Source organism: Sabethes cyaneus, chromosome 1 (assembly GCF_943734655.1).
Source record: "Sabethes cyaneus chromosome 1, idSabCyanKW18_F2, whole genome shotgun sequence".
Taxonomy (NCBI): Eukaryota; Metazoa; Arthropoda; class Insecta; order Diptera; family Culicidae; genus Sabethes; species Sabethes cyaneus.
In genome coordinates this window covers 30,424,948-30,438,355 of record NC_071353.1, presented here as the reverse complement: position 1 = coordinate 30,438,355, position 13,408 = coordinate 30,424,948, and the positions used below count along the sequence as shown (strand labels likewise).

At 39.6% G+C, this 13,408-nt stretch overlaps 1 protein-coding gene across 1 annotated transcript in view; it reads left to right on the top strand.

Moving 5' to 3' along the window:
* Window positions 1-1,204: 1,204 nt before the first annotated feature.
* Window positions 1,205-13,408, top strand: part of LOC128745178 (ubiquitin-like protein 3) — a 132,320-nt gene continuing 120,116 nt past the window's right edge. The window contains exon 1 of the mRNA XM_053842196.1: window positions 1,205-1,525. Within this exon, the coding sequence (XP_053698171.1) occupies window positions 1,493-1,525 (33 nt within the window). The 5' untranslated portion in view covers window positions 1,205-1,492. The remainder of the gene's footprint in view (window positions 1,526-13,408) is intronic.

The window sequence follows — 13,408 nt, the reverse complement described above, 5'->3', positions numbered from 1 at the left end:
TCTTCATTATTTCACTTATCACTTGTACCTAGAGTACCGTAAACGCACATTATTAGGCCGTATGAATAAAAGAGTTAGAGCAAATGCTCCCATACGATTTAAACGGGAAAAGTAAAGTCAACTGTTTTATTCATACGACCTATTGTGTGTGATGTTGCTAATTGTCCATCGCATATTCTAGTTAAAAATTGAAAGATACTCAAATTAATAACCGCATGTACACATGTCTTCCCAGAAGCGTTAATTAAGCTAACAATTTGCGGAAATCTTGGAAGTTTTGAGTGAAATGAGTGATGCACATTTCTGGCTTTAGTTTTCAAAAGGTCGCATAATGCATATAAAAGGGTTGATTATGCGTCCTTCTGAAAACTAAAGCCAGATTTACGGTATGTTTCAAACGAAATGATTACATTTTCAAAATTTAAATCAAATGAAAGTGACAGTTGACAATAAAATCTACAACCGTACTGTGTGGAAATATTGGGTACATTATGTCAAAGTGACTTAAAATTTTTGTATTGGGAACACTTCACACGATAATATCAAGGCAATGAAAATTTCCGATTCCATTCACGGACGTTTTTTTTCTTATGTATTCTACTTCCAGATTTTACACGTATCATCCACCAGAACAACAACATCCTGCTCCTCATTCCTGTGTTCTGCCCTGCGCTGTAATGCTACCAATGCTGACAGCCCAAGTTGGAGAAACTCAGTGGAATTGCATCAATTTTCTATATTCAGTGCATTCGATTTCTAGTGTTTCAACCTGCAGTGCCGCGTATGTACGCGTTGAGTGTTGACAGCAGGAAGGTGTGATCAGTGATACTATTGTGAGTTTATCCACAAGGATAAAAAGTTTTCAAGCAAAACGTCATTAATTCCTGAAAGGGCAAAAATAATAAAATGTAGAAAATCGTGTGTTCAAAGAACGATAAAAAGTTTAATCTGTATGTGGTCGGTCGCGTCACATTCGTGCATACCAACATACGCCCTACTCGTTTTGTGTTTTTCCTGTGGCTCTTTTGTATGTGTCTCGTGTAAATGTAAAAGATTGTGAATAAAAATCCTGAAGCCTATTTATCGATTCAAAGGGTCATGTTTGCTGTTGAAGCTGTCAACCATTGACAGCTGACAGGGGTGAATTGTGCAACAAACCGAGTGCATTGGACATCGTACATTGCTTTGTATGCGTTTGGAGTAATCTACAGCAGGAAAAGGTAGCACGAAACTTGACAGTGGCGGAAAGGGTTGCATCAATCGATACCGTTGCAGAACTGGTGGTGCAGTTTGCATCCAGCAGCAGCTTGGAGGAATTCCGTGTTCAGGGCTGCTTTTGCAATTACACCAGTATCGTCAAATCACCGAAATTGTCTACACCAATACATGCGAGCAGGGACTCTCCTGTGTTGACACAAATTGTAACCTAGGCTCTAGCAGCAGCGAACGAAACTGCAAGAGGGCCTTTCTTGCGCTTTGCGTTGGCCGTGGAATGATGTCGTCCAAAAACATACCTGCTGATAAGGTGAGTTGACGCTACCGAGACAGGAACCACAAAATTGTTTTAAATATGTTCATATCTCTTCAAATCGTTGTAATAATTCTACTTTTCGTGATACTAATTGAATGCGTGACATTTCTTAAGCGTATGTAAAAGTCAAGGGTCAAAAACCATTTTTTTTAACTATAACACTGTACACGAAGATTTGACCTGTTGACCTGAAGTTATACGAGTTTTTCGAGAAAACTCAAATAGTGTTTTAGAGGTTTTAGACATGATATACAAATCGTCTTACATCGGGACGGAAGATGCCTTTCCGTTGAATGTTGGGCAAGTTTTTTTTACGTTAATACTAACGAGAATTAAGGCTTATACAAATTTGGAAAAAAGTTTATGTCCTGGTCTCGAAATATTGTTCAAGGGGGGGGCAAGAAAAAAATAATAACATCAAACCTTCAAAACCGAAACAAAAGAGTAGAAACCAGTGTTTATTTTTCCATATTAATGCATATTTAATACAAAAATGTTGCACAGTAATTTTAGTTCAAACCGAACCAGTCATTGAAATGTTTGGAGAGATAAATCGTAACGACTGCCTAGCAATGAAAATGTTATTCCAATTTAATTCCAGTTTCGCACATTGCCATAATCCATACTAAAACTCCATTTTTAAAGCAGAAGAAGATGCACAGTACAAAAGAAATATAACTTAACATGACTTGATTTGATGTTAATGTCACAAAGTCCGAAAAGTTTCGAACAATTCAGTTACATCCTTTCTGCATGCAATCAATGCATGGTAAAATATTGTATTTGTAAGGTAATATTGTAAGCTTTATGTCCCCAACATCCAAAATTAGGGTATGTTCTTGGACACTACGGAATAAAACGACCAATTGGAGCCCCGAAAACACTGAAAGCTGATATTCCGGAGTGTCTAATTTGTTGTATTTCTATTTTAATCTATCTGCTACCTATGACAGCATAAAATAATCCTACTGCAATTCGGAATATATCCGTCAAAATCGGTACCAAATTTCACTAATATATTGTTTAGTAGGGATGAGCGAACAGCTCACGAGCCGTTCAAATGAACCGGTTCACAGGGAAGAGAATTCAAAAGAACGGCTCCTGGCAAAGAACGACGCTCTTCAAACCTACCCGAAGGTTGCCGAAAGTGGCACGAAGCTTGGTTTGTGACTCGCAATTTAGCGAACTGTCAACATGGCGGACAAACGAACCGTGAACCATGAGCCGCTCATTTGAATCGGTTCGCGACAGTAAATGAACAGTTCAGTGCCGCTCACACAAAAGAGTCGTTTTGCCCACCTCTATTGTTTAGTTTATTGATGCCTCAATCTAATTAGGTGTTTTGAAACAAGTGAAAATAAAATGGAATAAGATTTAAAGTAGATGGAGCCAAAGTCTGATTTCAAACACATCCAATTTTCGGCTTTGGGCCCGCCTGCGACCTGTAGCAGGAATCAAAAAACTTAGTTGGTGAACGAAAGTTGATCGAGACTAAGCGGATAATTACTTTAACTTTACACATATTGGGTAATTTAGAAATGTATACTCGGTGAACTGTAAAAAATCTGCTTATCACTATAGAATGCAACATAATATGTATTACACTTTATTTTTTTGCCCCTTCAATTTTCGAAAATTTTGGAAGGGGGGGGCGACATAAACTTTTTTTCAAATTTGTATAAGCCTAATTGGGGCTAGTGAATTTTGCCAAAATATCTTTAAATCCAAAGTCAAGACTAAAGCACGAGTTTGGTCAATTTCATAGGAACGAAGCCTTTCTTCGAAAACTCGCGCTGAGAATCGCGGCTAACACGCAGAGGGACGAACAGCGCCACGGGCAGTACCTTGCAAGTCGTAAGGGCCAGCATAGTGTCGTCGTCCTGAAAGTAAAAACAAGTTAGATTAAAACTTCTCGGTCGGTGCACCGACACCGCGGTGGTTTCTACAGTAGAAGGAGGAAGAGGCACAATTTGTGTCTAAAAATAACCCTAAACGGATACGTCGCTACAGTAATAAGGGGGGTTGCGCAGTTTCCTTTTGTCCAGCGCTTTTATGGTTCAAAGGTACACGGGTACCAGCGAGCCACACGCTCTGGCGGCTGTTGTGGGTTCAAACCCGGTTATAATCCCTGATTATAGCTTGGTTCGACCCATGCTCCTTTCAGCATTGAAAAAAGGACAAAAGGTAGGAGTCACGACAACTTGTTAAGCGTAGCTACCTATTCCCCTCCCCCCTTCCTTTTAATTCTTTCCCCTCCATTCCCAGAAAATTTTCATTACTTTCCCCTACCGTCCCTCCATCAATTGTGGAACCATCGTTTCAAAAAATATTAATCTTTATAACTATCAACGGAATTAGTTACCCCTGCGTGCCAACTTATGTTATGTGCGATGACATGGCGGATAAACATTTTTAAATTAACTGATAAGTAGATTGGATTTAGTTAAAATTTGGTTAAAAATAATAAAAACTACTCAGAATCTAAGTTTGATTACTTGAGCAATTTATAATTATTATTTATTGAATAAAATTCATCTGACAAAATATTGTCTTAATGAAAAATAAAACGAACACAGGATCATGATAGTCTTCTCATAAAAACATGCATTGGAACGTTAAAGTCAAAAATGCTGTGAGCGAGATTGAATGCACTGGCAATGGCACGGATTGGCTCATTTTGTGTCCGTATTGTCGACTACGAGCTGCGAGGTGTAAAAAGTTGCGTTGACGTATAGCTCTCTCTGGCGCATAGAAGTAAAACTGGCGGAGTAGTTCAGGCGAATCGACTTCCGAAGTGATGATCTTAGCAGCAAAGAGAGCTTGTGCGATGAATCTTCTCCGTTCTAGGGTATCAATTCCAAGTAGCCGACAGCGATCAGTGTAGGAAGGCAGGTTCGTAGCATCACGCCATGGTAGCCAACGAAGTGCGTAGCGAACAAACCTTTTTTGTACTCGCTCGAATCTAGCAATCCAACACGCTTGGTATGGACACCATACCACACTACTAAACTCAAGAACTGAGCGGACTAATGCACAATACAACGCCCGTAGGCACAGCGGGTCGCGAAAGTCTTCGGAGATTTTGAATATAAAACCAAGTTGTCTGTTGGCTTTCGTCAGAATGTCGTTGTAGTGAAGTTTGAAGGTCAACTCACAGTCAAGAGTAACTCCCAAGTCTCTAATTTGGTACACCCGTTGAAGTCTGTGTTCAGAAATTGAATAAGTAAACATGATCGGTTTCTGTCTACGGTGAAAGGTTATCACATTGCATTTGTTGATACTAAGTGTCAAAAAATTCCGGGAGCACCAACTCTGCATACGATCTACACTTAGTTGCAAGTAGCCGCAATCATTAGTACTGTTGATGATGCTATATATTTTGACGTCGTCGGCGTAAAACAGGCGGCAACCAGATGGCAGTATAACAGAAAGTTCGTTGATAACTCGGAACTAGAAGCTCCGATCTTAACGCGAAGCGATCGGTTTATCAGATAGGATCTGAACCAGGCGACTAAGGATCTGTTGACTCCAAGTTTTTCTAGTTTCCTTAACAGTATTTCGTGATCCACTCGATCAAATGCTGCCTTGAGATCAGTGTAGACAGCATCTACTCGTCCACCGTTGTCCATTGTGCAAACGCATAGTGATGCAAATTCGGTCAAATTTGTCGCAACAGACCGCTTGGGATAGAATCCATGCTGAGAAGTTGAAATGTAGTTCTTACATGAGCAGAAAAACGCCTCACTGATAATAATCTCAAAAACTTTAGAACAGCAGCATAAGGAGGTGATGCCTTTGTAATTTCGAACGTCTCTCTTATCACCTTTCTTGTGAACAGGGAACATAAATGAGGATTTCCATAGTTCAGGAAATTTGTTCTCTTGCAGTGACCTGTTAAACAGTTTTGTAAGTGGAGTAACTAACACCTCTGAGCACAACTTTAGAATGGACGCTGGAATGCCATCGGGACCAGCAGCATAAGAAAGCTTTAACTTTTGGAGTGCAGACATTACGATTTGTTCATCAATGTGAAATGGACGGAACTCAAATCACTAGGACTAGGTATCATTAGGACAGTCGTTGATGGCAATGGCGACTTGTGCAGGTGAGGCAGAACGTTCGTTGAACGAATTCCTAAAGTGTTGGACGAAAAGATCGCACTTCTCAAGTTCGGAGTTAGCAACTTGTTCCCCAAGGTGAACCGACATTGGCAGACCAGCCTCTTTTTTCTTGGAATTTACGAAATGCCAAAATCGCTTTGGATTCCTGCACAGAGATGCCTGTGTGCGGAGAACATAGCGTTGGTACAGAAAACTATTCAGTTTCTTGTAGTCATTACTCGCACGATTGAATTCCTGTTTTGTAAGGTGAGAACGATTCCGGCAGTATCTTCGTAGAGCTCTAGCCCTCAGCCGTTTTAGTCTGCGTAGGCGATTGTTCGACCAAGGAGGTTTTAAAGGCGGGTGGACGTCGGGTACAAATTCACTAATTAGGTTTACGATTGTTCGCTGGAAATAATCGACGGCGTCGTCAATACATGTAGCAGAGTTTATTGTCTGCCAGTCAACGCGAGAGATAGCGGATCTGATTCCATCATGATCAGCTCGGCGAAAGTCCGGTGTACCATCATTCCCGAAGGCAGACTCAAAAATGATCGGCGTTGGGAGATTCAACAGGACGTCCAAAGCAGGATGGTCTGCGTCGAGAGTGATCAAAGGCTCAATTGCTTCCGAAACGGTGCAGGTGCAATTGAGGAGTAGTTTTCACCAAGTTTCAGCTAAATCCAATCCTATTCACTGACCACACTGACTTGAAAGCAGCTTTCGATCGAATTGACCATGCAATACTATTACAATAACAGAAACTGTCTGGACTTGGTGCCTCAAATCAAATGGTTGAATGACTGAACTCATACCTCAGTGGTAGGGTGCTTCGTGTAAAACTCGGTAGCAGTGTTTACCTATAAGTCAGGAGTACCTCAAGGTAGCAACATGGGACTTTTGCTTTTCTTGCTATTCTTTAACAATGTTGCGTTACTGCTGAGTCTTAGCTGCAAGTTAGTGTACGCCGATGACCTGAAACCTGTTTGCTTCGATAGAAAATATAGACGACTGCCGCTGCTTGCAAGATTTGCTTGATTTATTTACTGACTGGTGCAAACGGAACTGGCTCATCGTAAGCAGAGTCAAATGTGAAGTTATGAGTTTTCATCGCATCAAAAACCCGATCATCTTTGGTTACATCGTCGATGATATTCAGTTACGCAGAGTGGACCGTGTTAATGACCTTGGAGTCTGCTAGACACTAAACTGACGTTTAATTTACATTGTAAATTGTACATGTACATTGTGTCTCAAAGGAATCTTGATAACTTTCATCTTTAGAACTTTAAGGATTTTCGCTGTCTCAAATTTTATTGTACTGCGCCCTACTACGTCCACTACTGAACAATTGTAGCCTGGTTTGGTTTCCTAAACAGCTATTTTGAAGTCTACGGATTAAACGTGTGTAACGGGGATTTGTTCGACTAGCATTGCGACACCTGTCCTGGAATAAAGATTGATTTTATGGTCAGATACCGGCCAAATGCAAAGCATAATCTAAACATGAAGTGTCTTAGTTACTTAGCATTCAATGAAACTCGTTGTAGTTGTTATATTTAACGTATGAAACTCAACGATTTGTTTTTAAAATAGCTCAAGTTCTAGTTTATTATAGCTCTGCCCCGTTAATAAATATTAAAAATTGAATCAGTGATAAATGGTACTTTTTTTGCACGCTGAAAACTTACACGTAGTCGTAAGAAGAGAAAGTTTCAAAATGATTGGCGTTCCGTGAAGTGTATGCACGCTTACGGTAGCGCACTTTTCCTATGGCCTTTCTTGGAATGAATATTGCAGCTATAATTTTTCCTTGGCGCGGGAGAATCACGCAAATAAAAACCACGTACAAAAGAGTTTAGTGTAGCATGCTGCGCTGAAATAGATTTCGATATTTTTTGATTGAAGAATACTCTGCATTTTAGTTTTTGTTCAATGAAAACATTCGAAGGTTGTTTATTTCTGGTGGCACGAACAAACCGAGGTCACACACATACCGAATCCTTTCTGCGGTGGTTTTAAGTGCAAAAAATATTTACCCCCGTTGCGATTCGTGGGCATGTAACATATGGTCTGGTTTGGCGGATTACGGAGGGATTGTAACTTTTAATCCAAATTGCTGCAGCAGCTGGAAGTGCACTTTTTGTTGTTCAAATTAAGGATGCACATTTCTGCAATAAGCTGTGTACCGACTTATGCCGTTTTCAGTTGATTCTACACCAATGTGATGCAGAATTGGTTGTTTGTGTGCATCCTTTTAGTATGTCTATTCACCGCGGTGCCATTGAATCAGTCGCTTTCTTTTTCGATTTTAGATTTTCGTTGTGTTTCAAATTCTTTATGAATTTGTATGCTTCGTTTATGGGGAACAATTGTTTACGAACCATTGATGGTTCTCAGTGTTGATCCAGTAAAAATAGAAAACTGCAAAAAATTCAGGATTTTTTTTTATCAATTATCGGTTGTGCATTTTTGGTTTGATGTGTGTCCCGTCCATGTGTTTGCTCTATACACTGCATATTTTATTTTAACTCGAACTCCCAGTTTGCTATCTTCTCCCTTTCAGAACGCAGAACGCACGCAGAGGCATGCTACCTTCAAATTTTACAGTAATATTCCATTTGAGGACTCAATATTACAAAAAAAAAAGTTTCGTAGAAACATGTAAAGATTTATTGCACTGCTAACTGAAAATTAATAAACCGTGCCTAACCGGTTCTCATTTGGCAATTAAGCCAAATAATGTTCATCAATTGCGTTTGCCGAACCGTGCACGGCTCAACAACACGGTAATCCCGCTCGTGGAGAATAGCACTCAAACCATTCGTCGAAATCCTACATCTACACATGACGTATCTGCAACTGGCGGCAACTGGGGAAGTTATTAATTTTCCAAATTACTTTCGCACCCTCCTGCGTGGACTTTCCTTCCTACCATATCGTTCTCGTAAGACCTGCCCCATTTGCTGACGTCCACAAATCCTAATGCCGTAAAGACTGGCTGTATACAATAGTTTCAAGGCTGTAACATCATTATATTGCAATGTCAAAAAAAAAGAATTGCTGTAAAAATCGGTAAAAATATCCAGTAAGAATTACCGAATGTCAAATTGTTTGGTTTTGTTTTGATTAAAAATCAGCTTTTGATCCATGCAAAATTAATAAAGCTCTATGGCGACAAAAACCCGCACCGCATTACTCGTCGGGTTCACCCTGTAAGCACCCTTAGTTGCAATCCGATAATTCTGGTATCTCCTTATACAAGTAGAAATCTTCTCAAGACAATCTGTTTTGCTAAAACATGGAACGTACCTGGCTGCCTGCCTGTTTTCACAAACGGGTTTGTGACTTCTCACCGGTGACCTAATTTTGTTAGCTTCTTACAGAAATAACTGGAATTGTTCGCGTTTTCAACTTCTATCACAATGACAGTTCGTTTATTGTACTTTATTTCTCAATTCTCTAGACCTCTAGATATTGACGATCCTGCATTCGCATGCACGAGTCTATCGGAAGTAATTCAATTTGCATACTTGACACCCATCACCCATTACAGGACCAGCACGGGATGAATAAGGCGGAGGTCGTTGGCGTCACGCGACTACTCCTTCAATCCGCATATCGATGGGTTTCTGTTCTTCATAATAACCAACTACTCGCTCCCTCAGTAACCATCACGATAGCATCGTTCACTTACGGTGTAAATTGCTTTTTTCTTCTTTCCTTTTCCTACAGCAGCTTTCTTAGAACGAGACAGGGTTTTGTGCTGCCTTCAATTTTGTCTTCCGTTCGCGATTGAATTACTTTGGCGTTCACCATCCCAGACTTCTACCGTAGTCTCCTTCGGTATGTCAGCGCAAAGCTTTTTTCCCCTCCGCTGTTAAATCCCTCTCGAGAGCGTCTGATGAAGAAATTGCACTGAAATTTAAAATTCCTGCTCATGGCGGCATTTCATACAGCCATCTATTGTGGTAGTAATACTGAAATTTAATTGTGCCTTTCAGAAACGAAATCAATCCATCACGGTGGCATTCAGTGAATTCCAATCCATGCCTTATGACTGAACGGTGTATGCTTTTATGAACTAGTGTACTCTTGGTTCATCCAAGCACTTGGTAAAATCTGTTCCACTTAGAATAGAATTGAATTTGGTCGCATAGAATTTTCAACTAAATAAAGAACGAAAAAAAATTATTCTTCGTCTTTTCTGAAGAACTTTTGATGCTTTGATTATTTTGCTACATTTCTTCAATTTACGCTTGACAACTGACCAATATTTTTCGATGAGACAAAAATCTGACAATTGGTGGATTCATTTTTTTTTCAATAATATTCTTCTGCTTATATCATTCTGCGACATCCCGACTGTAATATCTGTAGAAGGAGCAACGGAAGTAGCAAGCCATGTGTTATTAACTATAGTTGATTGTTCTTTAAAATAATAAACTCCTTATTAGTTACGCATTCAGTTCAAGCAGACGAGTTTTTCTTGCTCTCTCAAGAGGTTATGGGCTATTGCTAAAAACCCAAGTCTGCCTTGAAGAGCCACGAGAAGAAAATTTTTGACAACTGAAGCTAAAATGGAAAAAAGGAATTAAAAAGCTTAAAGACGTGAATTATTCAGACTGGACGTTCAAGTTTGAAGTGGAACATTTACTAGTACGCGAGAAGGCTGTGGAAGTTCGTGGAGCCTGGTCAGAGACCTGCGGAGCGACCCGGAGCAGAGACGATTCAGACAATGGAGCGGAACTTTTAGAGTGAGAAGATGGAGACAAACGGACAAGAGCCACGATTGGGTTGCTTTTCGAGTCTACCCAGTACAACCTCTTCAAAAAGACGAAGACCGCAAAAGAAGTTTGGGAATCCATCCGTGGTGCTCATGAGAAGCAGGGATGTACCAGCAAAACTACAATCCTCAGCAAAATAATGCGGATAGAGTACGTTGACGGTGAAGATGTTGGAGTTTACGTAAGCCAAATGGAGGATCTGTTCGAGAAACTCGCGATCGCTGGCCAAGAGCTCGATAAAGATTTGAAGGCGAACATTGTGCTCAGCAGTCTACCAGATTCGTGTTCTACTCTGATCACCGCTTTGGAAGGACGTCCGGAAACAGACCTGACAATGGAATTTGTACGAGGTAAGTTGGTGGATGAAGTTGCTGTGCGCAAAAACTCAAGTGGAGTCGAATCAGCGATAAGAATAGAATTCAATTAAAAGCTAGTTCTGTGTCACTTTTGTCAGAAGCCTGGTCACAAACGGAAGGATTGTCGACAGTGGATGCAGATGCATAAAATGGAAGAGTCAGAGAAGTCAAAGCCTAGAAGTCGCCAGCAAGCAAAAGTAGCGGAAGAAAATAGAGAACTGCTCGCATTTTTTTTTTTCAAGGACAGATGCCGGAGCCGTCGCACAGTGGATCGTCTCCATACAAAAGCTGGACAAAAATACAAAAGTTGTCCAAAGATGCTGAAAATGCCACCTAAGGGTAATTTTGGGTCGCTGAATCTGATTTTTGCATCTAAAATGTTCTAAAATTATCATATGAACGTCTACGGTTGATTAAAAAAATATTAAAACTGTAAATCATATACTTTATTTTTCTGTAAATACCTTTTATGCATTCTTAGTGTTTTGCAACAAACTGAACTACTAAAATTAAAATAAATTGGGCAAGCTCATGTTTCCAATACATAACTGTGTTTAAATTTGAAGTATTATTTCATATTCACGTATGTTTTGAAATAGATTAAAACTGTTTTTTTTTTTGGCTATAGTGTTTCTTGCTATCCTTGAAATTTTGAAGCAATTTGAAAGATATTGATGGATAACAAAAGTAATGACCTAATATGAAAGCGATATATGAATCAGAGAAAGATTTCGTTCGATTTCAGATATTTTAGATGATAAAGAAATAATAAAAAATCAGGCATGGCACAATCATTTTGATTCAATTCACATTCATTTGACAGTACCGTCTCAATCAAGCAGAATCTGAAAAATTTATGTATGTGGCATTTGTAGAGCTAGTTATTATCTTCAAATTTGCTGAATAAAGCTAGGCTGTATCTTTTGTATTTACGGTACCATATGGTTGCTACCCCGTTGGTAACCAAATGAGCGTTCACTTGACTACCAACGGGGCAGCAGCATTGCAGCACAGTGAATACAAAAGATACAACCCTGCTTTATTCAGCAAAATTGTAGATAATAACTAGCTCTACAAATGCGACATACACAACTTTTTCAAATTTTGCTTAATTGGGACGGTACTGTCAAATGATTATGAATTGAGTCAAAGTGATCGTGCCAACCCTGTTCAGAATTCATCAAATTTGAGACCTTGGCGCAAAACAGCGCAAGATGCCACTATGATTTTTGAAAACTAGATAAAATTTTCTGTAAAATGAAACATGAGCCGTCGATGCACTAGTATGCACTCCTAAGTAGGTGCCGTCCTACAGTCCGAAACACTGTTTAAAAATCAAATAATAAGGTGTATTTCATATTGTAACTTTTATAACAATGATGTTTTGTGAAATCTAAAAATTCCATTGTATTCTCAAGAAAATTTCCTATCAAAACACATCTTTGCATGGACTGGTGTTCAATATTTTAAACTAACTAAAACGAATTGAATATCACAGGGTGTAAAGTTTTCGCATTGCGAATTTCAACAAATTTCACTGACTTTGGTATCTTCAAAAAATTCTACAAGCTTTAGTTTTTACTCGATTTACTTAAAAATTTGGCATATATATATTCAATGATAGTACATTTAAGAAAAAATATGAAAACAATAAAAATCGAAAATCGATTTTGGCATTTTTGTCCGGCCCGGTCCCTCTGTGCGTCGTAAAGGAAGTCATCTCACCGTGGATCATAGATTCAGGAGCTTCCTGTCACATGTGCAACGATGAGTCCAAGTTCCTGAATATCGATTCAAGCGTTACCATGGAAGTCACTTTAGCAGACGGAGAGCAAATTTTCTTGAAAGGCGTCGGAACGTGCTTATTGGAGATTTGTGATCAGAATGGAACAAAGAAATCGTTGAATCTAAGCTAAACGCTGTACAAACCGGAATTATAAATCAATTTGATGTCTGTATTGAAGCTTACGAGTAAAGGCGGCAAGGTTATTTTCCACGATAACGAGTATACAATCGAAAAAGGAGGACGCATTACTGCAACGGCAACCGCGCGAGGTGGACTGTATTACGTGAACAATCTTCTAACGGCGGTACAAGCTATGAAAGTATGCGAGGAATCAGACTGTGTTGGCATCGAAAGCTGGGACACCGCGACAACGAAGCGATACTGAAACTAGAGAAGTTGGAGCTTGCAACTGGAATTAAAATCCGCGACTGTGGTTTTCGAAGCGGTACGTGTAAATGCTGCATTGAAGGAAAGATGACGCGGTTACCATTTCCCAAGAAGGCAAAGGGCAGATCTAAGGCAATTCTAGATTTGATCCATGGCGATGTTTGCGGGCCAATGAATGCACAAAATCCTGGAGGACGCCGATACTTTTTGACGTTGATTGATAAGTACAGCAGGTACACGACTGTACATTTCTTAAAACAGAAGTCAGAGGTAATTGTTTGTTTCAAGCAATTCGTTCATACAGTAGAGAATCGTTTTGAAAAGAAACCTAAAATTCTTAAATCGGACCAAGGAGGAGAATTTAAAAACACCGAGATAGAGTCGTTCTGCAAAGCAGAGGGACTAAAGCAGCAAGTCACGACAGCAATAGAATGGTCTTGCGGAACGCAAGAATGGTCTTG